Below are 16,631 nucleotides of genomic sequence, written 5' to 3' on the forward strand. Positions count from 1 at the left end.
CACAGTGGTAACTGCCGAGAAACGCAAAGATCGGGGAGTTTATGGTGCCCGGGGTTTTTCCCCCCGGAAGTTAATCGTCAAGTCGGCTCTGATTAGCTCGGATAAATTTTCCTCTTTGCCCATTGGTTAAGAAGAGGCAGGCTCGACTTCCGGGTGGCACCGCCATGCATGCTGGGGGTCGCAGTCCCTACTACTGACTTGCTCTCCCTACTCCTGGGCCCCCCCCCCCCACCTTGCTTTCTTTCCCAGAATGCTCCGCGGGAAAGTCGGGGTCAGGGTGCTGGCAGCGGAGCCAGAAGCCGCAGCACCTACAGCAGCTGGCAGTGAGTGTCCCCGGAGGCGCGGCATCCACGCGGGGCCGGGGCGGCTCGGCGTCCCCCCGTGCCCGCCTCCGAGCGCCCCCCGCAGTGCCCCGAGCAGGCCATTGCCGGTCCCTGCCGCCCGCAGAGCCCCGGGGACTGGCAGGGTCCCGGCGAGCGGTTGATGTCGGTTGCTTTTCGATCCCAGAACCGCTGGGCAGAGCCCGAGGGGACGCGATGGGGACCCCGGCCGAAGGCGTCGGGGCGAAGCCGGATGCCCAGGCGCCGCCCCTTGGCCTGCGGGCGGACGGAGGGGCCAAGAGCCGCGACTGCCCTGATAATCGGAGTGAGGAGGACGGTGCACCCGCCCGCAGCGCTTCACCGTTCGCGGAGTGAGGTAGGGCGGGCCCGTTCTGCCGGTGTCAGTGAGGTCCAGTGACTTGTTGCGTCTCGTTGGTCCAGCACTGGTTAAGCACGTGATCCTGCGGTAGGCGCTGAGCCGCTAGAAAGCTTTTCTTTAGCTTTGTCCGTGCCCTCCTGCAGGTCGCAACCCGTAACAAAGCGGAGTCGCGCCCAGTGCAAGCAAGTGTGCAAACTGAGGCTGACCGTTTGGAAGTGAACCTTCGTTCCGTGAATTTCTCCGTGCACCGGTCTGCCTCAGGGTCCTAACAGGCTCTCCCTGGTGTGATAGTGAGGTGCTGCTGTAGAAATTACTCGGTGTCCCGGTAACTCTGGCACACAGGTGCTCAATAAATGCTCATTCCCTTCCTTCTCGTGTTAACCCAACTCAACGTTCTGTCTCTGCCTCCGTGCCTTTGTCTCCCCCGTCTGAAATGTACTGCCCCTCCCCTCCACTTCTTAGAACCCCCATCTTTGTTCAAAGCTTGGCTCGTATGCCTCCTCCCAAGGCAAGCCTTTGCTGATACTCCTCCCCCAGTAACTCTACTTCCTGAAGTTAGGTGTATTTATTTATTTCTCTGTGTATATGTTGAATTCCTTCCCCTAATAGAACATATATATATACAGTACATGTAATTTATATATATGTGTATATATATATATGTGTATATATATGTGTATATTTATGTGTGTATATATATGTATATGTGTGTGTGTGTGTGTGTGTGTGTGTGTGTGTGTGTGTGTGTATGTATAAAAGCCCCTTGTGGACAAGGACAGTCTTTGTTTTTTCTGTGTGTCTCTAATGGTCAGCACCATGCTTTGCTCATATTGGGCGCTTAAATGCCTGTTGGATTAGAGGGCGTTAATAATTGGTAGAAAGTTCTTCTTGAATTGGATCTATTTTTGTCTCCGTGTAATTTATGGCCCCCTGTCTTAGTCTTATATCTCTCTATTGAATTGTAAACTCCTTAAAAATATTGACTGTGCTATTTTACATCTCTGTATCCACAGGGCCTTACAAACAGAGATTTAAAAAACGTTTGTTGAGTGGAATTGAGATCTGGAGAGGTGAAGGGATTTGCCCGGAGATAGAAGCGAGTCTTAGAGATGGCACTCAGACCAGTGTCCTGACTCCCAGTCTTGTGCTCTTCCCGCTGTAACAGGCTTCCTCTCCAGATATGCATGCAGAATCATTGCATATGATGATAGGTATACTTTGGCCCTTTTAATGGGGCCTTCAGGAAATTTTCTTTCCCATTTAGAAAGAAGGTAGGCTGGTTGGGACCCCTTTGCCTTACCCAGTATTGGACCCAGAAGAAGATTCTGATAGAAACAGTCTTGCACCTGCTTTATGGAACCCTTCCCTATGCAGGTGGGATTCTAGCTCCTTTCCTTTTTTTATTATGTTTGAGGAAAAACACTGAGCCATGGAATCATAGATTTTGGAAGGCTCTTTCAGGCTAACTTTCTACTTGATGCAGAATCTACTCTTTAACATTTCAGAGTTGTAGTCATCCAGACTGGGACTCATGACCTTAAAGGCAACTCATTCCTTTGTTGGATATTTAGAAAAGATTTGTTAGAAAATTCCTTGTATGTTTGGAACTTAAATCTGGCTTACAAACAACTGGCCCTCTGGAAAAAAAAAAGTTCGTAGGGCACATTTTAAGTTTAATCTGCATTCTTATCACTTTCTTAAGTCCGGACAATCAGCAAAACAATTCAAGACTTAATGTATAGTATTTGCCAATTTCCAAGGTGTAAATGCTCACACTGAAAATTTATCAATTGGCTTGAGAGCCGGTATGAGCTGGCTCCAGATGGTATCGAAGAAGGGACTTTGTACGGTGTTAACGTGAGCTGTTTTTAATCCTGATCCCACCCAAATTGGGTTTGAATTCTGGTTCTTCTGCTTCCTACCTGCATGACCTTGGGCAAGTTCGCTTTCTTCATCTACAAAATGAGGTAGTTGAACTTGATGACCACAGAGGACCTTTCCAGTTCTAAATCTATGAGCCCCTGGAACTACACAAGCTTCCTTTTTCAGATGATACTCCATCAGAGGTTTGAAAATAACACTCTCCCTCTCCCCAGTCTTCTCAACTTAACTGCAGCCACGGCCAAGGTCCCTAGAGGTTACAAAGTTTCAATTCAGTCCAACAAACATTTAGTAAAGGCCTGTCTTGTGTTAAGAAGCCCTTTGCTCAGCGCTGAGGGTACAAAGATGAAGTCGGATGCCGGCTGTTTACTAGTATCTTACAACATAAGAGGTGGCATGAGTCGTGTGTACAGATAACTATTACAAGGCAGCGTAGGAGAAAAGTTGAAGAGGAATATGTGATTTTCCACCGGGGGCATCAGGAAAGGCTTTGTGGTGGAAGGCCTTAACAGAAGTGTTTTATTCCCAAGGCGCTGACTTGAGGCCAGATGAAGGAGGCAGAGTTTTTTGGGGGATACACACCAGCTATTAAATACTCTGATTCTTTTTTGTTCTCTCACAGGTGCCCAGAGGCAAGACGTTGTTGTCTTGGGAAACACAAGGGTCCGGTGCCCAGGAACACAAGTCAGAATTAAATTGATATTGTGATTCAGAGTGTGGGGATGGCTGCAACTCCAGGAACGCAGGTCCAGGCCTCAGTGGAACCAGAGGGACTCCTGATAGTGAAGGTGGAGGAGGATTCCTCCTGGGAGCAGGAAGCTCCTCTACCCAAGGAGGACACCGACTCGGAGATCTTCCGTCAGCGCTTTAGGCAGTTCCATTACAGGGAGGCAGATGGGCCTCATGAAGCTTTCAGTCAGCTGTGGGGACTCTGTTGTCGGTGGTTGAGGCCAGAAACCCGAACAAAAGAGCAGATTCTGGAGCTGCTGGTGCTGGAGCAGTTCCTGACCGTCCTGCCCAGGGGCATCCAGGGTTGGGTGAGGAATCGATGCCCGGCGAGTGGGGAGGAAGCTGTAGCCATGGTGGAGAACCTGCAGAAACAGCCCAGAAACCCATTGCAGCAGGTGAGCTGGTGGGCGCTACCTGAGGAAGAGAAAGTGGAGGAACTGAGAGGCTTAGAGAAGGAAAGACTTTTCTTTGCCCCTGGCTTACACCTAGGCATTTCCACCTTGGACTCTAGTCTTTGTTATTCCTAAGTATCTCTGTTCAGATGAGTGTATGATAGGACTGCAAAACAACATACTACTCATATTTCTATAGCATTTTACAGTTTACAAAGCACTTTCTTCTTAAACACCTTGAGAGCTAAGTAGTACAAATATTCTTATCCCCAGGCCCAGAGAGGGACAGCTGTATGAACAGCTGAAAAATAATAGTGCTATAACTCGAAGCCACATCCAGTGCTCTTTCCATCACAACATGATGTTTCTCAATAAGGATCATTGACAAAAATGCTGTAACACCTCTTGACAGTAAGAGAAGACGTTGGTATTTTCAAATATTTGAAGAGCTCTGTGTGGAAGAAGGATTTGCATTGCTCTGTTTGGCCCCGTTAGGCAGAACTTGAACCAAGAGCAGGTTAAAAGAGGCAGAACTGACCTCAGTGAAAGGAAGAGTTTTGCAATCAGTAGAGCTGTCCAGGAGTGAAATGCATTACCTTGGGCAGAGGCAGTTCTGTTAGACTTCAAGCAGAGGTTGGTTTGAGGACCTGTTGGGGAAGCTGCAGAGAAGCTTTTTGCAGAGGCCAGAAGGTTAGACTAGTCTTAGCTTTTAAGGTTCTTTTGACTCTAAGATGATGGGGCTGGTTCTAGTTCTAGTGGGTGCTTTTTGCTTGTGATTGGTTTCTAACTGTGGGGTTCACTGGGAGTATAGCTTGTCATTTCACATTATTTTACGCTGCCAGGAAGCAGATGATTTGTTTCTTCATTCCCCTTTCTTGTATCCCTGATGGGTGTACCCTGTGTTTTATTTTGGGTATTTTAACTTAGACTCCCTGACCCTGGACCTTGCACTGATGGGCATATATGTTGTGCATGGACAGGAAGAGCCCTCAGAGGAGTCGGAGACTCAGGGAGGAGTTCGGGGGTCCTCAGGCCTCCCGCTGGCACAGAGGGAGACCCAGGCCAAGGGGGTGTCTCAAGAGGAAGGGGCATGGAGCCGAAACCCAGGAACAGAGTCCCAGGAACAGAGGAGCCATGGCTGTAAGTCAGTCTCCATCCCTGTAGGAAAGGGGCTGTAGAGATGAATTGGGAAAACTTGGGCAGGGGAGAAGGTCTTTTAGGACAGATTGTGTGAGGGAAACTTTTTTTCCTGGCCTCTGGATGAAGGTAATATGATCAAAAAATGACTGAATGTAGTTACTTTAATGCTTCTAAGTATAGAGTCAGTATTCTATTCTCTAGGCTGTGTTACAGATGGTGTGGGTGTATGTGGGGGCCATTCATGGGCCCCACTGAACTCCAGGTGCTATAGAGGGAGTGTGGGAGCCCTGGAGAAGGCTGTAGTTCTAGACTTGATCTAGTTTCCCTAATAGTTCCAATCTTTGTCCACAGCTCAACCTGCTTCCCAGCTTCCTGCCCTTCTGAAGGAGGGGAGCACCAGAGAGATGGTGGATGCTTTCTTTTCCTCTGGGATCCATGTAAGTTATGGCTACCTTAGGACTATGACAGGCTGTTATGACATGACTCTGTTCTGAGAATAGACCTTGACTTTGAAATGCCCATTGAGCACAGAACATTTGCCAGGTATTCCACACATGCCTTCACCATCATGAAGATTACAATCTAGTAATAATAGGATAGGGTCAGAGCTAATGATAATAACAATGACAGTCCTAGTCTGAGAAGTACAAGGAAAGTGCTCCCTGAAGTCAGAGGGGAGGAGAGGTAAGGGCCGAATGAGGTGATGAGGGTGGATTTCATGGAGGAGGTGGCATATGAGTTTAGCTTTCTTTTTTACTTCAAGTGGAAGATTTTTATAAAGCCATCATCTGATATTCACCAATATTATTTTTAGTTTCCCAAAATATCTCTGTATTTAGTAAGTTATAATGGCTAGTTTATTTAATATTAAGAAGCCAGCCTGCAATTAAACCCATGTCAGTATAAGTATTGATTATAACTAAAGAAACTAGTGTCTAATAATTTTTGTGTACTACAGAATATTCCCTTCACATTGTATTTCTTTTGAATAAGAAGTACAGATAGTAAAAATATATTTTGTACTTTGACTACAAAGAATTAAAACATAGCTTTAGAAAAATTCGAGAAAGAACTCCTTTGATTAAAAGTCATTCCCTTCGTAACATGCATCTACAGTGTAATATCACAGCATGCCTCACCAATCCAAATTAGTTTTCTAATAATATGCCAAACTTATGGACTAAAACATTTATTCACTATTTTTCAGCGGGGGGGAGGGGGAGGACAGGGGAGGGGCAGTGTCACTGTTTTTGTAGGAATAAAATATTTTAATTTTCCAAAAGAATAACCTAATAGCAATAAGCTTCTTTGCTTCCGTTCTTAAAATGATTCGTGTTATCACTATTTTAGAAACATAGGATATATGCAGTTGTCTTCATATACAGTATATCTAGACTTTTTATAGAAACCAACATTTTTTGTGGAAAACACTGGGGTAATTTTGTAACAGTTCATTTTTTACTTAGCAAAGTAAGAGTTGACAACAGTTTTTCACTTGCTTTCCTCTGCATTCATTCCTTAGAATGATATTTTTCTGCTCTTTTCTCTTTACACACAAATGGGTGGATTTATGTTCTACTATCAGGATTGTAGCAAGCATCTACCCTGTAGTGACATCTTCTATAACTGTAACATAATAATTCTGTCATTTCCTCATGTGCTCAAATGATCTCACAAATTGCTTAGGGCTGACCACTCCAGTGTCTGTCAGCTGACCAAGAGCCTTAAAAAAAACCCTCTGTTTGGATTCGTAATACCAAGAGGCCTCAAAACCAAACCATCTCCTGGGTGGGTAGAGGAAATGGCTGGAGAAGACATTGCAGTGTTCTGGCTCCAGTCTACCTCTTCCAGTAGAGGTCAAACATGTGTTTCATGATAGCCATGAGGACTGGTCATGAGGGGAGAAATTCACGTCTGGCTTCCTCCTCAGCTCCAGCTCTTGAGTTTGGCTTTAAAGAATAGGTAGAATCATTAAAGAGAATGGCAACAGTGAGACAACATAGCAAAATCTATGAGATGCGTCCAAAGCAGTAGTTAGGGGAAATTTTATATCTTTAAATGCTTACATCAGTAAAATAGAGAACAAGTTGATCAATGAATTGGGCATGCCACTTAAAAAAAAACTAGAAAGAGGACAAATTAAACATTTCCAATTAAATGCCAAATTAGAAGTCCTGAAAATCAAAGGAGAGATGAGTAAATTTGAAAGTAAGAAAATCATTGAACTAATAAATAAAACTAGAATCTGTCTTTATGTTAAAAAAAAACCCAATAAAATAGAGAAACCATTGGTTAATTTGATTAAAAAAAAAGAAGAAAACCAAAGTGCTAGTATCAAAAATGAGAGGGCTAAATTCACCAACAATGAAGAAGATTTTAAAACAATCTTTAGGAGCTATTTTGCCCAATTATATGCCAATAAATCTGACAATCTAAGTGAAATGGATGAATAGTTACAAAAATGTAAATTGCCCAAATTAACAGAAGAAGAAATAGAATACCTAAATAACTCCATCTTAGAAAAAGAACTTGAACAAGCCTTCAGTGAACTCTCTAAGAAAAATCCCCCCAGCCAGGTGGATTCACAAGTGAATTCTACCAAACATTTAAAGAACAATCCCAATACTACATAATCTGTTTGGAAAAATATATGAAAAAGAGGGTCCTACCAAATTCCTTTTATGCACAAATATGGTGTTGATTCCTAAACCAAGAAGAGTAAAAACAGAGAAAGAAAACTATAGACCGATTTCTCTAATGAACGTTGATGCTAAAAATTTAAGTAAAATATTAGCAATTATTACAGTAACTACACTATGGCCAGGTGAGATTCATACCAAGAATTCAGGGCTGGTTCAATATTAGGAAAGCTATCAACCATATCAACAATAAAACTAACAGAAATTATTATTATCTTAATAGATGCAGAAAAAGCCTTTGACAAAATGCTATCACCTATTCCTATTGAAAACACTAGAGGATGTAGGAATAATTGAGCTTTCCTTAAAATGATAAGTAATATTTATCTAAAGCCATCAGCAAACATATCTGTGATGGGGATAAGCTAGAAGCCTTCCCGATAGTATCAGAGGTGAAGCAAGGATGCCTCTTGTCACCATTATTATTCAATATTTCCTAGAAATGCTAGCTGTAGAGTAAGAGAAAACAAAGAAATTGAAGGATTAGAATAGGCAATGAGGAAAAGAAAACTATCACTCTTTGCAGATGATATGATGGTATACTTAGAGAGTCCTAGAGAATCAATTTAAAAACTACTTGAAATAATTAACAACTTTTGCAAAGTTGTAGGATATAAAATAAACCTAACTAAATAATCAGTATTTCTGTATATTACCAACAAAGTCCGGCAGCAAGAGATAGAAAGAGAAATTCCATTTCAAACAACTGTAGACAATGTAAAATACTTGGAAGTCTGCCTGCCAGACAACCCCAGGAAACTGTATGAACATAACTACAAAACTCTTCTAATACAATACAGTCAGGTCTAAAGAAATGGAAAAATATTGATTGTTTATGGGTAGGCTGGACAATATAATAAAAATGGCAATTCTACCTAAATTTATCTACTTATTCAGTGCCATACCAAGGTCAAACTACCAAAAAATTATTTAGAGCTAGAAAAAACAACAGAATTCATCTAGAAGACCTGAGAATCAATGGGAAAAAATGTGAAGGAAGGTGGTCTAGCCATACCAGATCTCAAACTGTGTTACAAAGCAGTGATCATTAAATAATCTGGTAGTGGCTCTTTCCATCCGTTCCATCTGTGAGAAGAGGAGCAAGAGATGAGCGAAGCGGCGACATGGCGGACATCCAGACGGAGTGTGCCTACCAGAAGCCAGCTGACCATCTTCCAGAACAAGAAGTGGGTGCTGCTCGGGGACACAGCCAAAGAGAAGCTGCCCAGATACTAGAAGAACATCGGGCTGGGCTTCAAGACCCCCAAGGAGGCCATCAAGGGCACCTACATTGACAACAAGTGTCTGCAGTGTCTCCATCAGAGGCAGGATCCTGTCTGGTGTGGTGACCAAGATGAAGATGCAAAGGACCATCATAATCCACGGGACTACCTGCATTACATCCGAAAATACAACCAATTTGAGAAACGCCACGAGAACATGTCTGTGCACCTGTCACCCTGCTTCCGAGACATCCAGATTGGAGACATTGTGACCGTGGGTGAGCGCAGGCCCCTCAGCAAGACAGTGAGGTTCAACGTGCTGAAGGTCACCAAGGCAGCTGGCACCAAGAAGCAATTCCAGAAGTTCTGAGCCCCTCCACACTGGTGGTGGGAGGCTGTGGCTGCTGATGCTGGTGTCAATGCATGTGCTGGAGTGTCCGCCCACCGTGGCCAAGCCCACCATGGCCAAGCCAGCCGCTCTGCTAATACAGGCATCCTCCCCCCCACTCCCCTAAAAAAAAACCAATCTGGTAGTGGCTAAGAAATAGAGTGGTGGATCAGTGGAATAGATTAGGTACACAGTACATTGTAGTAAATGATCATAGTAATTTAGTATTTGATAAACTCAAAGATCCTAACTTTTGAGACAAAAATTGGAAAACGGTGTGGCAGAAACTAGGTATAGACCAACATCTTACACCATTTACCAAGATAAGGTCAAAATAGGTACATGATTTAGATGTAAAAGATGATAGTATAAGCAAGTTAGGAGAGCATGGAATAGTTTACCTGTCAGCTCTATGGATAAGGGAAGAATTTAGGACTAAATAAGGTATAAAGAACATTAAAAAATGTAAAAACAGTTAATTTTGATTACTCTAAGTTACATTTTTTTTTCACAAACAAAACCAATGCAACCAAGATTAGAAGGGAAGCAGAAAAACTGGGGGAAAAATTTTACAGCAAGTATCTCCAAAGGTCCTCATTTCTCAACTATATAGAGAAGTGAGTCAAATTTATAAGAATACAAGTCATTCTCCATTGATAAGTGATCAAAGGATATGAACAGGCAGCTTTCAGACAAAGAAATCAAAGCTATCTATAGTGTATATCAAATATAGTATACCAAGATAGACAGATGTAATATATCAAGGTTATTTATATATATAAAGCTATCAAAGCTATGTATTTCCATTTATCTATGAAAAAATGCTCTAAATCACTATGGATTAGAGAAATGCAAAGTAAAACAACTCTGAGGTACCACCTGACACCTATCAGACTGGCTAATATGACAAAACAGGAAATTAATAAATGTTGGAGTGGATGTGGGAAGACTGGGACACCATTGCACTGACGGTGGAGTTGTGACTTGATTCAACCATTCTGGAGAGCAATTTGAAACTATGTCCAAGAGGCTATAAAGCTATAAAAACTTTCATCCAGCAATACCACTACTCAGTCTATACCCCAAAGAGATTTTTTTTAAAAGGGAAAAGAACCTATTTGTACAAAATATTTATAGCAGCTCTTTTTGTAGTGGCTTAATTGGAAATTGAGGGGGTGCCTGTCAATTGGAGAATGGCTGAACCAGCTGTGGTGCCATAAGAAATGACAAGCATGATAACCTCAGAAAAATTGGAAAGATTTACATGAATTTACACAGAGCGAAGTGAGCAAAACCAGGAGAACATAGGACACAATAACAGCAATATTGTATGATAAACACCTGTGAATGACCTAGCCATTCTTGGTAATGCAATGATCCATGACAATTCCAAAGGACCCGTGATGAAAGATGCTGTCCACCTCCAGAGAGAACTGATGGTGTCTGAATACAGATCGAAGCATACTTTCTCTGTCTCTTTTTCTTTCTTTCTTGTTTTTTTTTCCCCACTAAATGACTAATATGGAAATGTTCTACATGATTACACATGTATAATCTATATGAGATTGCTTACCATCTCAGGGAGGGTGAAAGGGGTAGATTTTGGAACTTGAAACCTAACAATGAATGTTTAAAATTATTTTTACATGTAATTGGGAAAAAATATTTTCTAAAAATAAATAGGTAGGAAATTCAACTGATAGAGAGCTTCCAACCAATAGTTTGGTTTGACTGGAACATAGAATGCTTGGGGGAAAATAACAGGAGATATAAAGTGTAAATATAGAGTGGTAGCAGGTTATGAAGATTCCTTAAATGCCTGATTAAAGCATTTATTTAATAATTATTGGGTAGCAGTTAAGAACCATTGAAGGGTTTTTGAGCAGATCTTTGCCTAAGGGAAATAACTGTGGCATTGGTTTGAAGGACCAGTTAGAAGAGAGAGAGCCTAGAGATAGGAGGACCTGTTAGGAAATTACTTTATTAGTCCTAGAGTCATGGAAATGGGAATAGAAAGAAATATGTGAGACATATTTCAGAGGTAGAATCAATAAGTCTTCATCAGTAATTGGATAAAAGAGCTAAGGAAAGGGGAGACTTCAAAAACTAAGATTTCTGATACAGACGAATGGATGAATCCTGTTACTGTTGACAGAAGTAATGAAGTCAGAAGGGAGAACACGTTTTTTGAGGAAAACGAGAAGTTGGATTTTGGACATGGGAGAGAAAACAGGAACAGACATAGATTTTGGAGTCATCGATGTAGAGGGTATGACTCATAGCAAGGGTGCTTCACTGGGGTCCATAAACTTGGATTTCTTTTTTTTTTTGGTTAATTTATTTATTTTCAATTTTCAACATTCACTTGCATAATATTTAAATTTTCTCCCCCTCCCTCCCCAAGATGGCTGCAATCTGATATGGGCCCTACACATACATTCCTATTAAACACAGTTTCACATTAGTCATGTTGCATGGAGAATTATAACAAATGGGAGAAGAAACCATGAGAAAGAAAACAAAACAAAATGAAAGAGAAAATCGCCTGCTCTGCTCTGCATTCCTACTCCAGAGCTCTTTCTCTGGAGGTGGATTGGGTTTCTTTTTAAAAAATATTTTGATAATTATATTTTAATACAATGATTTCCTCTGTATTTTATTTTATGCATTTAAAAACATTCTGAGTAGGCATCCATAGGCTTTCCCAGTCTACCGAAGGAGCCTGTGACCCACAAAAGGTTAAAGGATGAGAAGGAATTCAGGCAAAGAAGTTGAGGAAGGGCAAATTAAGGAAAGGAACAGAGTAAGAAGAGCCCAGGGACAAAGGGTATTCTTCTCATCATCCAGAGTTTGTCCTCTTAGGTTGGGATGCCACTCCATTGTGTTCTTCAGGTTTGTTCCCCTCCCTTCACAGAGTAGTATGGTGGCAAAAGTGCTGGTGTGGGAGCCAGGAGACACCCTCTGGTGCATACAAGCTAAGTGCTCCTGGATGAGATACTTCTTTTCTGAGCTTTGTTTTCTTTGTCTCTAAAATGTGGACAGTAGTTTTCACAGGTTGTCATGAGAATCAATTAGATATGTTTGTAAAACTCTTTGCGTGCCTCAGAGCACTATCTAAAATTCTGTTTTTGGTCTTTTGACCTTGTCACATCCCAGCCCTGTAAATTCAGACCCGAGGGGTGAGATTGTGGTGAAGTCAGTTTACACTGAGCCAGATTGTCCCTCTGTTTTCAGGGACCAGTGTCATTTGGAGATGTGCCCTTTTATCTCTCTCTGGAAGAATGGGAGTGTCTGGATCCTTCTCAGAGGGACCTCTTCTGGGACATAAAACGGGAGAACTTCCGCAGTGTCTCTCTGGGTAAGAACTAGTTTTCATCCATGGTTGATTTTCTCATGTGTTCAGTTCTCTGAGCTCTACAGGCTGTTGACCCTGTATCACTTAAGGTGGTGACTCCTCCCAGTTTGGCTTGTGTCAAAGGAAGTATGACTGTGGCTGACCTTTTAGACAAATAGCTACCCACCCACTTGCCCAGAAGCTGTAGGGTCTTCATCTGCTTCCTCTTGCCCATCTAGTTTTCCATATGGTTTTCCAGATTCCATTAGAAGGATGGGTGGGTATGATGCGAGAGGGTGAATGCTTCCTTGTTGTGAAGGAAACTTCATACTGGTCATAAAGTAGATAGGAGCAGACAAGATGGTCTCTTCTTCTTCAGTCCCTTGCCCTGGCATGGTTTGATAGTCTTAGTCCCTCACATCTTCTTAAAGTTAGGTAGTTTAATTTGTTCTCTTTTGTATCAGACGAGATGCCTGACGATCTGTTTCTCCACTCAGGTTTGGGGATCAAGAGCCAGAATGAGAGAGCTTCCTACCAGGCTGGTTTGAAAGAAGGAGAGCCAGTGCCTGGCAGATCTGCGGGTGATGTGCCCTGGAGCACTGAGGAAGGTGAAGTCTGGGAAAGTGAGAACCGACCTGACCGAGAGCTGGGGCAAGAGCGCCCCGTGGGGGTGAGGAGAGGACGCCCTCCCACACGCCGGAGACAGTTCCGAGACTTGGCAGCTGAGAAACCCCACAGCTGCCAGCAGTGTGGAAAATGCTTCCGTTGGGGCTCAGACCTGTCACGGCACCAGCGGACACACACGGGCGAGAAGCCCCACAAGTGCCAGGAATGTGAGAAGAGTTTCCGTAGCTCCTCAGACCTTGTGCGCCACCAAGGTGTCCACACAGGTGAGAAGCCTTTCACCTGTACCGAGTGTGGCAAGAGCTTCAGCCGAAGTGCATACCTCACTGACCACCAGCGCATCCACACTGGTGAGAAGCCTTATGAGTGCACTGAATGTGGCAAGAGCTTCTCTCTCCGCTCCTACCTGCTAGACCACCGACGAGTGCACACTGGCGAGCGTCCTTTTGGCTGCAGTGAATGTGACAAGAGCTTTAAGCAGCGGGCACACCTCATTGCCCACCAGAGCCTTCATGCAAAGATGGCACAGTCGGTGGGATGACCGTGGCTCTCTCCATGGAGGAGGCGCCTCCAGGTGGAGAGGATATTCTGAAGGAAGGTGACAAAAGACTGCTTTGACCATCCAGCATCGATAACGGGGCCTACCTGAGCTCACCCCAAATGTGTGGAAATTCCCCTTTCCAATTGAAGGTCATTCTTGCGCCCTTTGGATGCCATGAGGATCTCCTCCTCCTTCATTTCTCTAATAGCTATGTTCCTCCCACCTACAGCAAATACCGACTTCAGTCAAACAAAGAAAACTTGACTGTCACAAGAAAGGAGAAGCACTTCTGTTTCCTTGGCCCCCTTGAACTTCAAGTTCAGAAACTTGCAGAACATACGCAACCATCCATATTCCTCAAAAACAAGGAAATAATTTTACTACCTTTCCAAATGTATTTTTCCCTTGTCTTTTCTTTGTTTTGTGTTCCTTCCCATTTCCTTTCTTATTTTCATTTAATGTTTCTGGAGTCTGGGAATATATACTACTTTGAAGGGCTAAGAGCATGCAGTGAAATGCAGGGAAGTTCAGACAAATCCCTCCCCTGACCACCATCCAACCTCCACACCAGTGAACCCTATAGCAATGCTTTTCTCTTCTTCCACCCTGATAGCTCCACAGACAAAGGAACCAGCCACGTTGCAGCAGGGTGCAGCTGCCTCTCTCTTGGGTGGTGACAACACTCTTGAAGCCACCTTCACTCTCTTTAGTACTAATCTTCCTGTCCTTGTTGGAAATGGGAGGAGGGGAAGGGAGCAGTGTGTGAAATAATCTATGGAAGGTATTTGAGTCTGGGGTGATGGAGTGGGTGTTCCTTCTCAGCCTCCTTCCCTTTGACCCCCTGACTCTGCCCTATGTCTCCGGATCTGGAGAGTCTTGAGAACGGAAGTAGAGTGTAGGTGGAGCCTCATCTGGGGTTTAGGAAGGACGCCAATGGGATCTTTGAAGGAGGCTGAAGAAGGCTACTGAAAATGTCTCTTACATGTTCTGTATCTCTCCTTCCCCTGCCCGAACTCCCAATGACCGCCGTCTTCCCCAGCCTAGAAGACAGCTGGAACTCTTAACCTTCTCTTCTCTGGATCAGAGTCCCTGATTTCACATTTCCAGAGAACCTCTGCCTTCCGGACCTTTCTGTCCTCATTTCTGTGCCTGTCCTTTGTACCCTCCCTAAGTTTTCCACACCCTTCCCAAGGGCTTAGGAGCCTATCAGGACTCTAATAGAGTAACCCTTGATCTATAGAAGGGGAGGAAAGCACACTCCAATTCATACTCCCGGGATCTTACCAGCCTTCAAACCACTCTTGGGGACTGTAGGAATATTAGATTCATTCTTTAAGACATTCCTGTTGCTTACTAGTTATATGATCTAACATAATTTCCGTGCCCTCTCTGGCAATTTTTCCATCTGTAAAATGAGAGGGTTAGATCGGATATTTTTTTGTAAGAGTTCTTTCAGGTCTGACATTCAATGATAAACTATGCTGTGACTAGAGAAGTGAGGAATGAGGTGGGACGGGGTGGGGGATGGGATGAGGGTTGTGACTCATACAGATTTCGGACATTGCCAGTGCCCGTCTGCCTGTACTGGGAGAGGGGGTATTGGAATGCTAATTTTAGTTCCCTCCAGAGAATTGAAATGGTGCCAGTTGTAATTTAGGCCTTGTAATTTTGCCAGATTAAAGATGTCATCTTCAAAAAAAAAAGGGGGACAGTAGTCTGTGATGAAAAGTGATTCCTGAGTGACAGAGATAAATCTGAGAGAGAAGCTGGGAGAGTGAAGTAGGAAAAGAAAGAACTGTGAAGGGCAAACTAGACATACACGCGTGAACACACACACACACACACACACACACACACACACACACACACACACACACAAAATGGTCCTTCATTTCCAGCACCTGCACCCCAAGAGACTAAAAGAGTGGGATACTCAGGTAAGATTGTTCTCACCCAGGTTGAGCTAAGATTTCATCTTCCTCATGGATAACAGAGACCTCTTTACTCTTGTGTATTCTATCACTTAAACTAATCCGTATGGCTTCCCAATAACTGTTTTACTATTTGCTTTGATAAGTGTGTTTATTTTCTCTCCTAACTGACTAAGCTGGTAATGTCACAGCTGGAAGAGACCATAGAACATAGCATGTTAGGTGTAGATAAAGCCTTACAGAAGGCTGTGTGATACACTATAAACCCTACTCAACTTGGAGTCAGGACCTAAGATTTGGATTTGAACCCCCTACCAGCAAGTTCTAGCTTTATACTCACTGCCAACTCATTTAACTGGAGGTTTTCTCAACCATAGTATCTCTTTAATACCTGCCTTTCAGGGTGGTTTGTGAGGGTCAGATAATGCACAAAGTATAGACAATGGTTTGCAAACCTTATGCGCTATAAGGATTCACCAGGTACTGTCAGTTAACCCTTAGCTACATCACTGAATTAAGTCAGGAGAAAGCTTGGCCAAGGTCAAGATTAGTAACAGAGCCGAGTCTAGTACTTGGATCACTGAGGCCAGGGATTCTCAGAATGAGTATGTTATAGGAGAAACAAGGATGTATTTACTATGTGTTGTGTTGGAAAGACAGTTGAAAAATGACAGTTCTTGCTCTCAAGGAGTTTGCATTCTAATGGTGGGTAAGGTATAGGAAGTTTCAACTGCCAGTCAGATGGAAAGGCCCATCTTACATTACCTACAGAGTAACGTAACAGTATAATGCCCCCTCTTCTTGCTAGGAGTGTGAATGTAGCTTGAAGTTCAACAGAACTGTGACCTTAGATTGTAACCCGATCAGGGAAGAGGAAGGCAGGGGCTAAGTATAACTCAAGGACAGGATTGGCCTTAGGGAAAAGCACTGAAGGTCCAGGAGAAGAGCCAGGTACTGGCAGACAGCCTGTCTCATTCCTGTAAAGGGAGTGGTGTCTGAAGATGAGGACCAGGGCAGTGGGTTGGATTACAGGGGAATCAGGAAATTAGC

The 16,631-nt window shown here is 43.4% G+C and overlaps 1 protein-coding gene and 2 pseudogenes across 2 annotated transcripts; 2 read left to right on the forward strand and 1 right to left on the reverse strand.

Moving 5' to 3' along the window:
- The first annotated feature begins 235 nt into the window (after nucleotides 1–235).
- On the forward strand, nucleotides 236–15,343 carry ZNF213 (zinc finger protein 213). 2 transcript variants are annotated; one of them, XM_036737467.1, is made up of 6 exons: nucleotides 236–696; nucleotides 3,203–3,704; nucleotides 4,682–4,841; nucleotides 5,193–5,278; nucleotides 12,386–12,509; nucleotides 12,983–15,343. In XM_036737467.1, the coding sequence occupies exons 2-6, from the start codon at nucleotides 3,303–3,305 to the stop codon at nucleotides 13,648–13,650; spliced, it is 1,440 nt and encodes a 479-aa protein (XP_036593362.1). In that variant the 5' UTR covers nucleotides 236–696; nucleotides 3,203–3,302; the 3' UTR covers nucleotides 13,651–15,343. The 2 variants fall into 2 exon arrangements, with proteins under 2 accessions (XP_036593362.1, XP_036593363.1); XM_036737468.1 differs by having other exon boundaries at nucleotides 248–696; nucleotides 4,629–4,841.
- On the reverse strand, nucleotides 6,183–6,695 carry LOC118830773 (annotated as a pseudogene).
- On the forward strand, nucleotides 8,665–9,139 carry LOC118830587 (annotated as a pseudogene).
- Nucleotides 15,344–16,631: the final 1,288 nt, after the last annotated feature.

Source organism: Trichosurus vulpecula, chromosome 9 (genome assembly GCF_011100635.1).
Source record: "Trichosurus vulpecula isolate mTriVul1 chromosome 9, mTriVul1.pri, whole genome shotgun sequence".
Lineage (NCBI taxonomy): Eukaryota > Metazoa > Chordata > Mammalia > Diprotodontia > Phalangeridae > Trichosurus > Trichosurus vulpecula.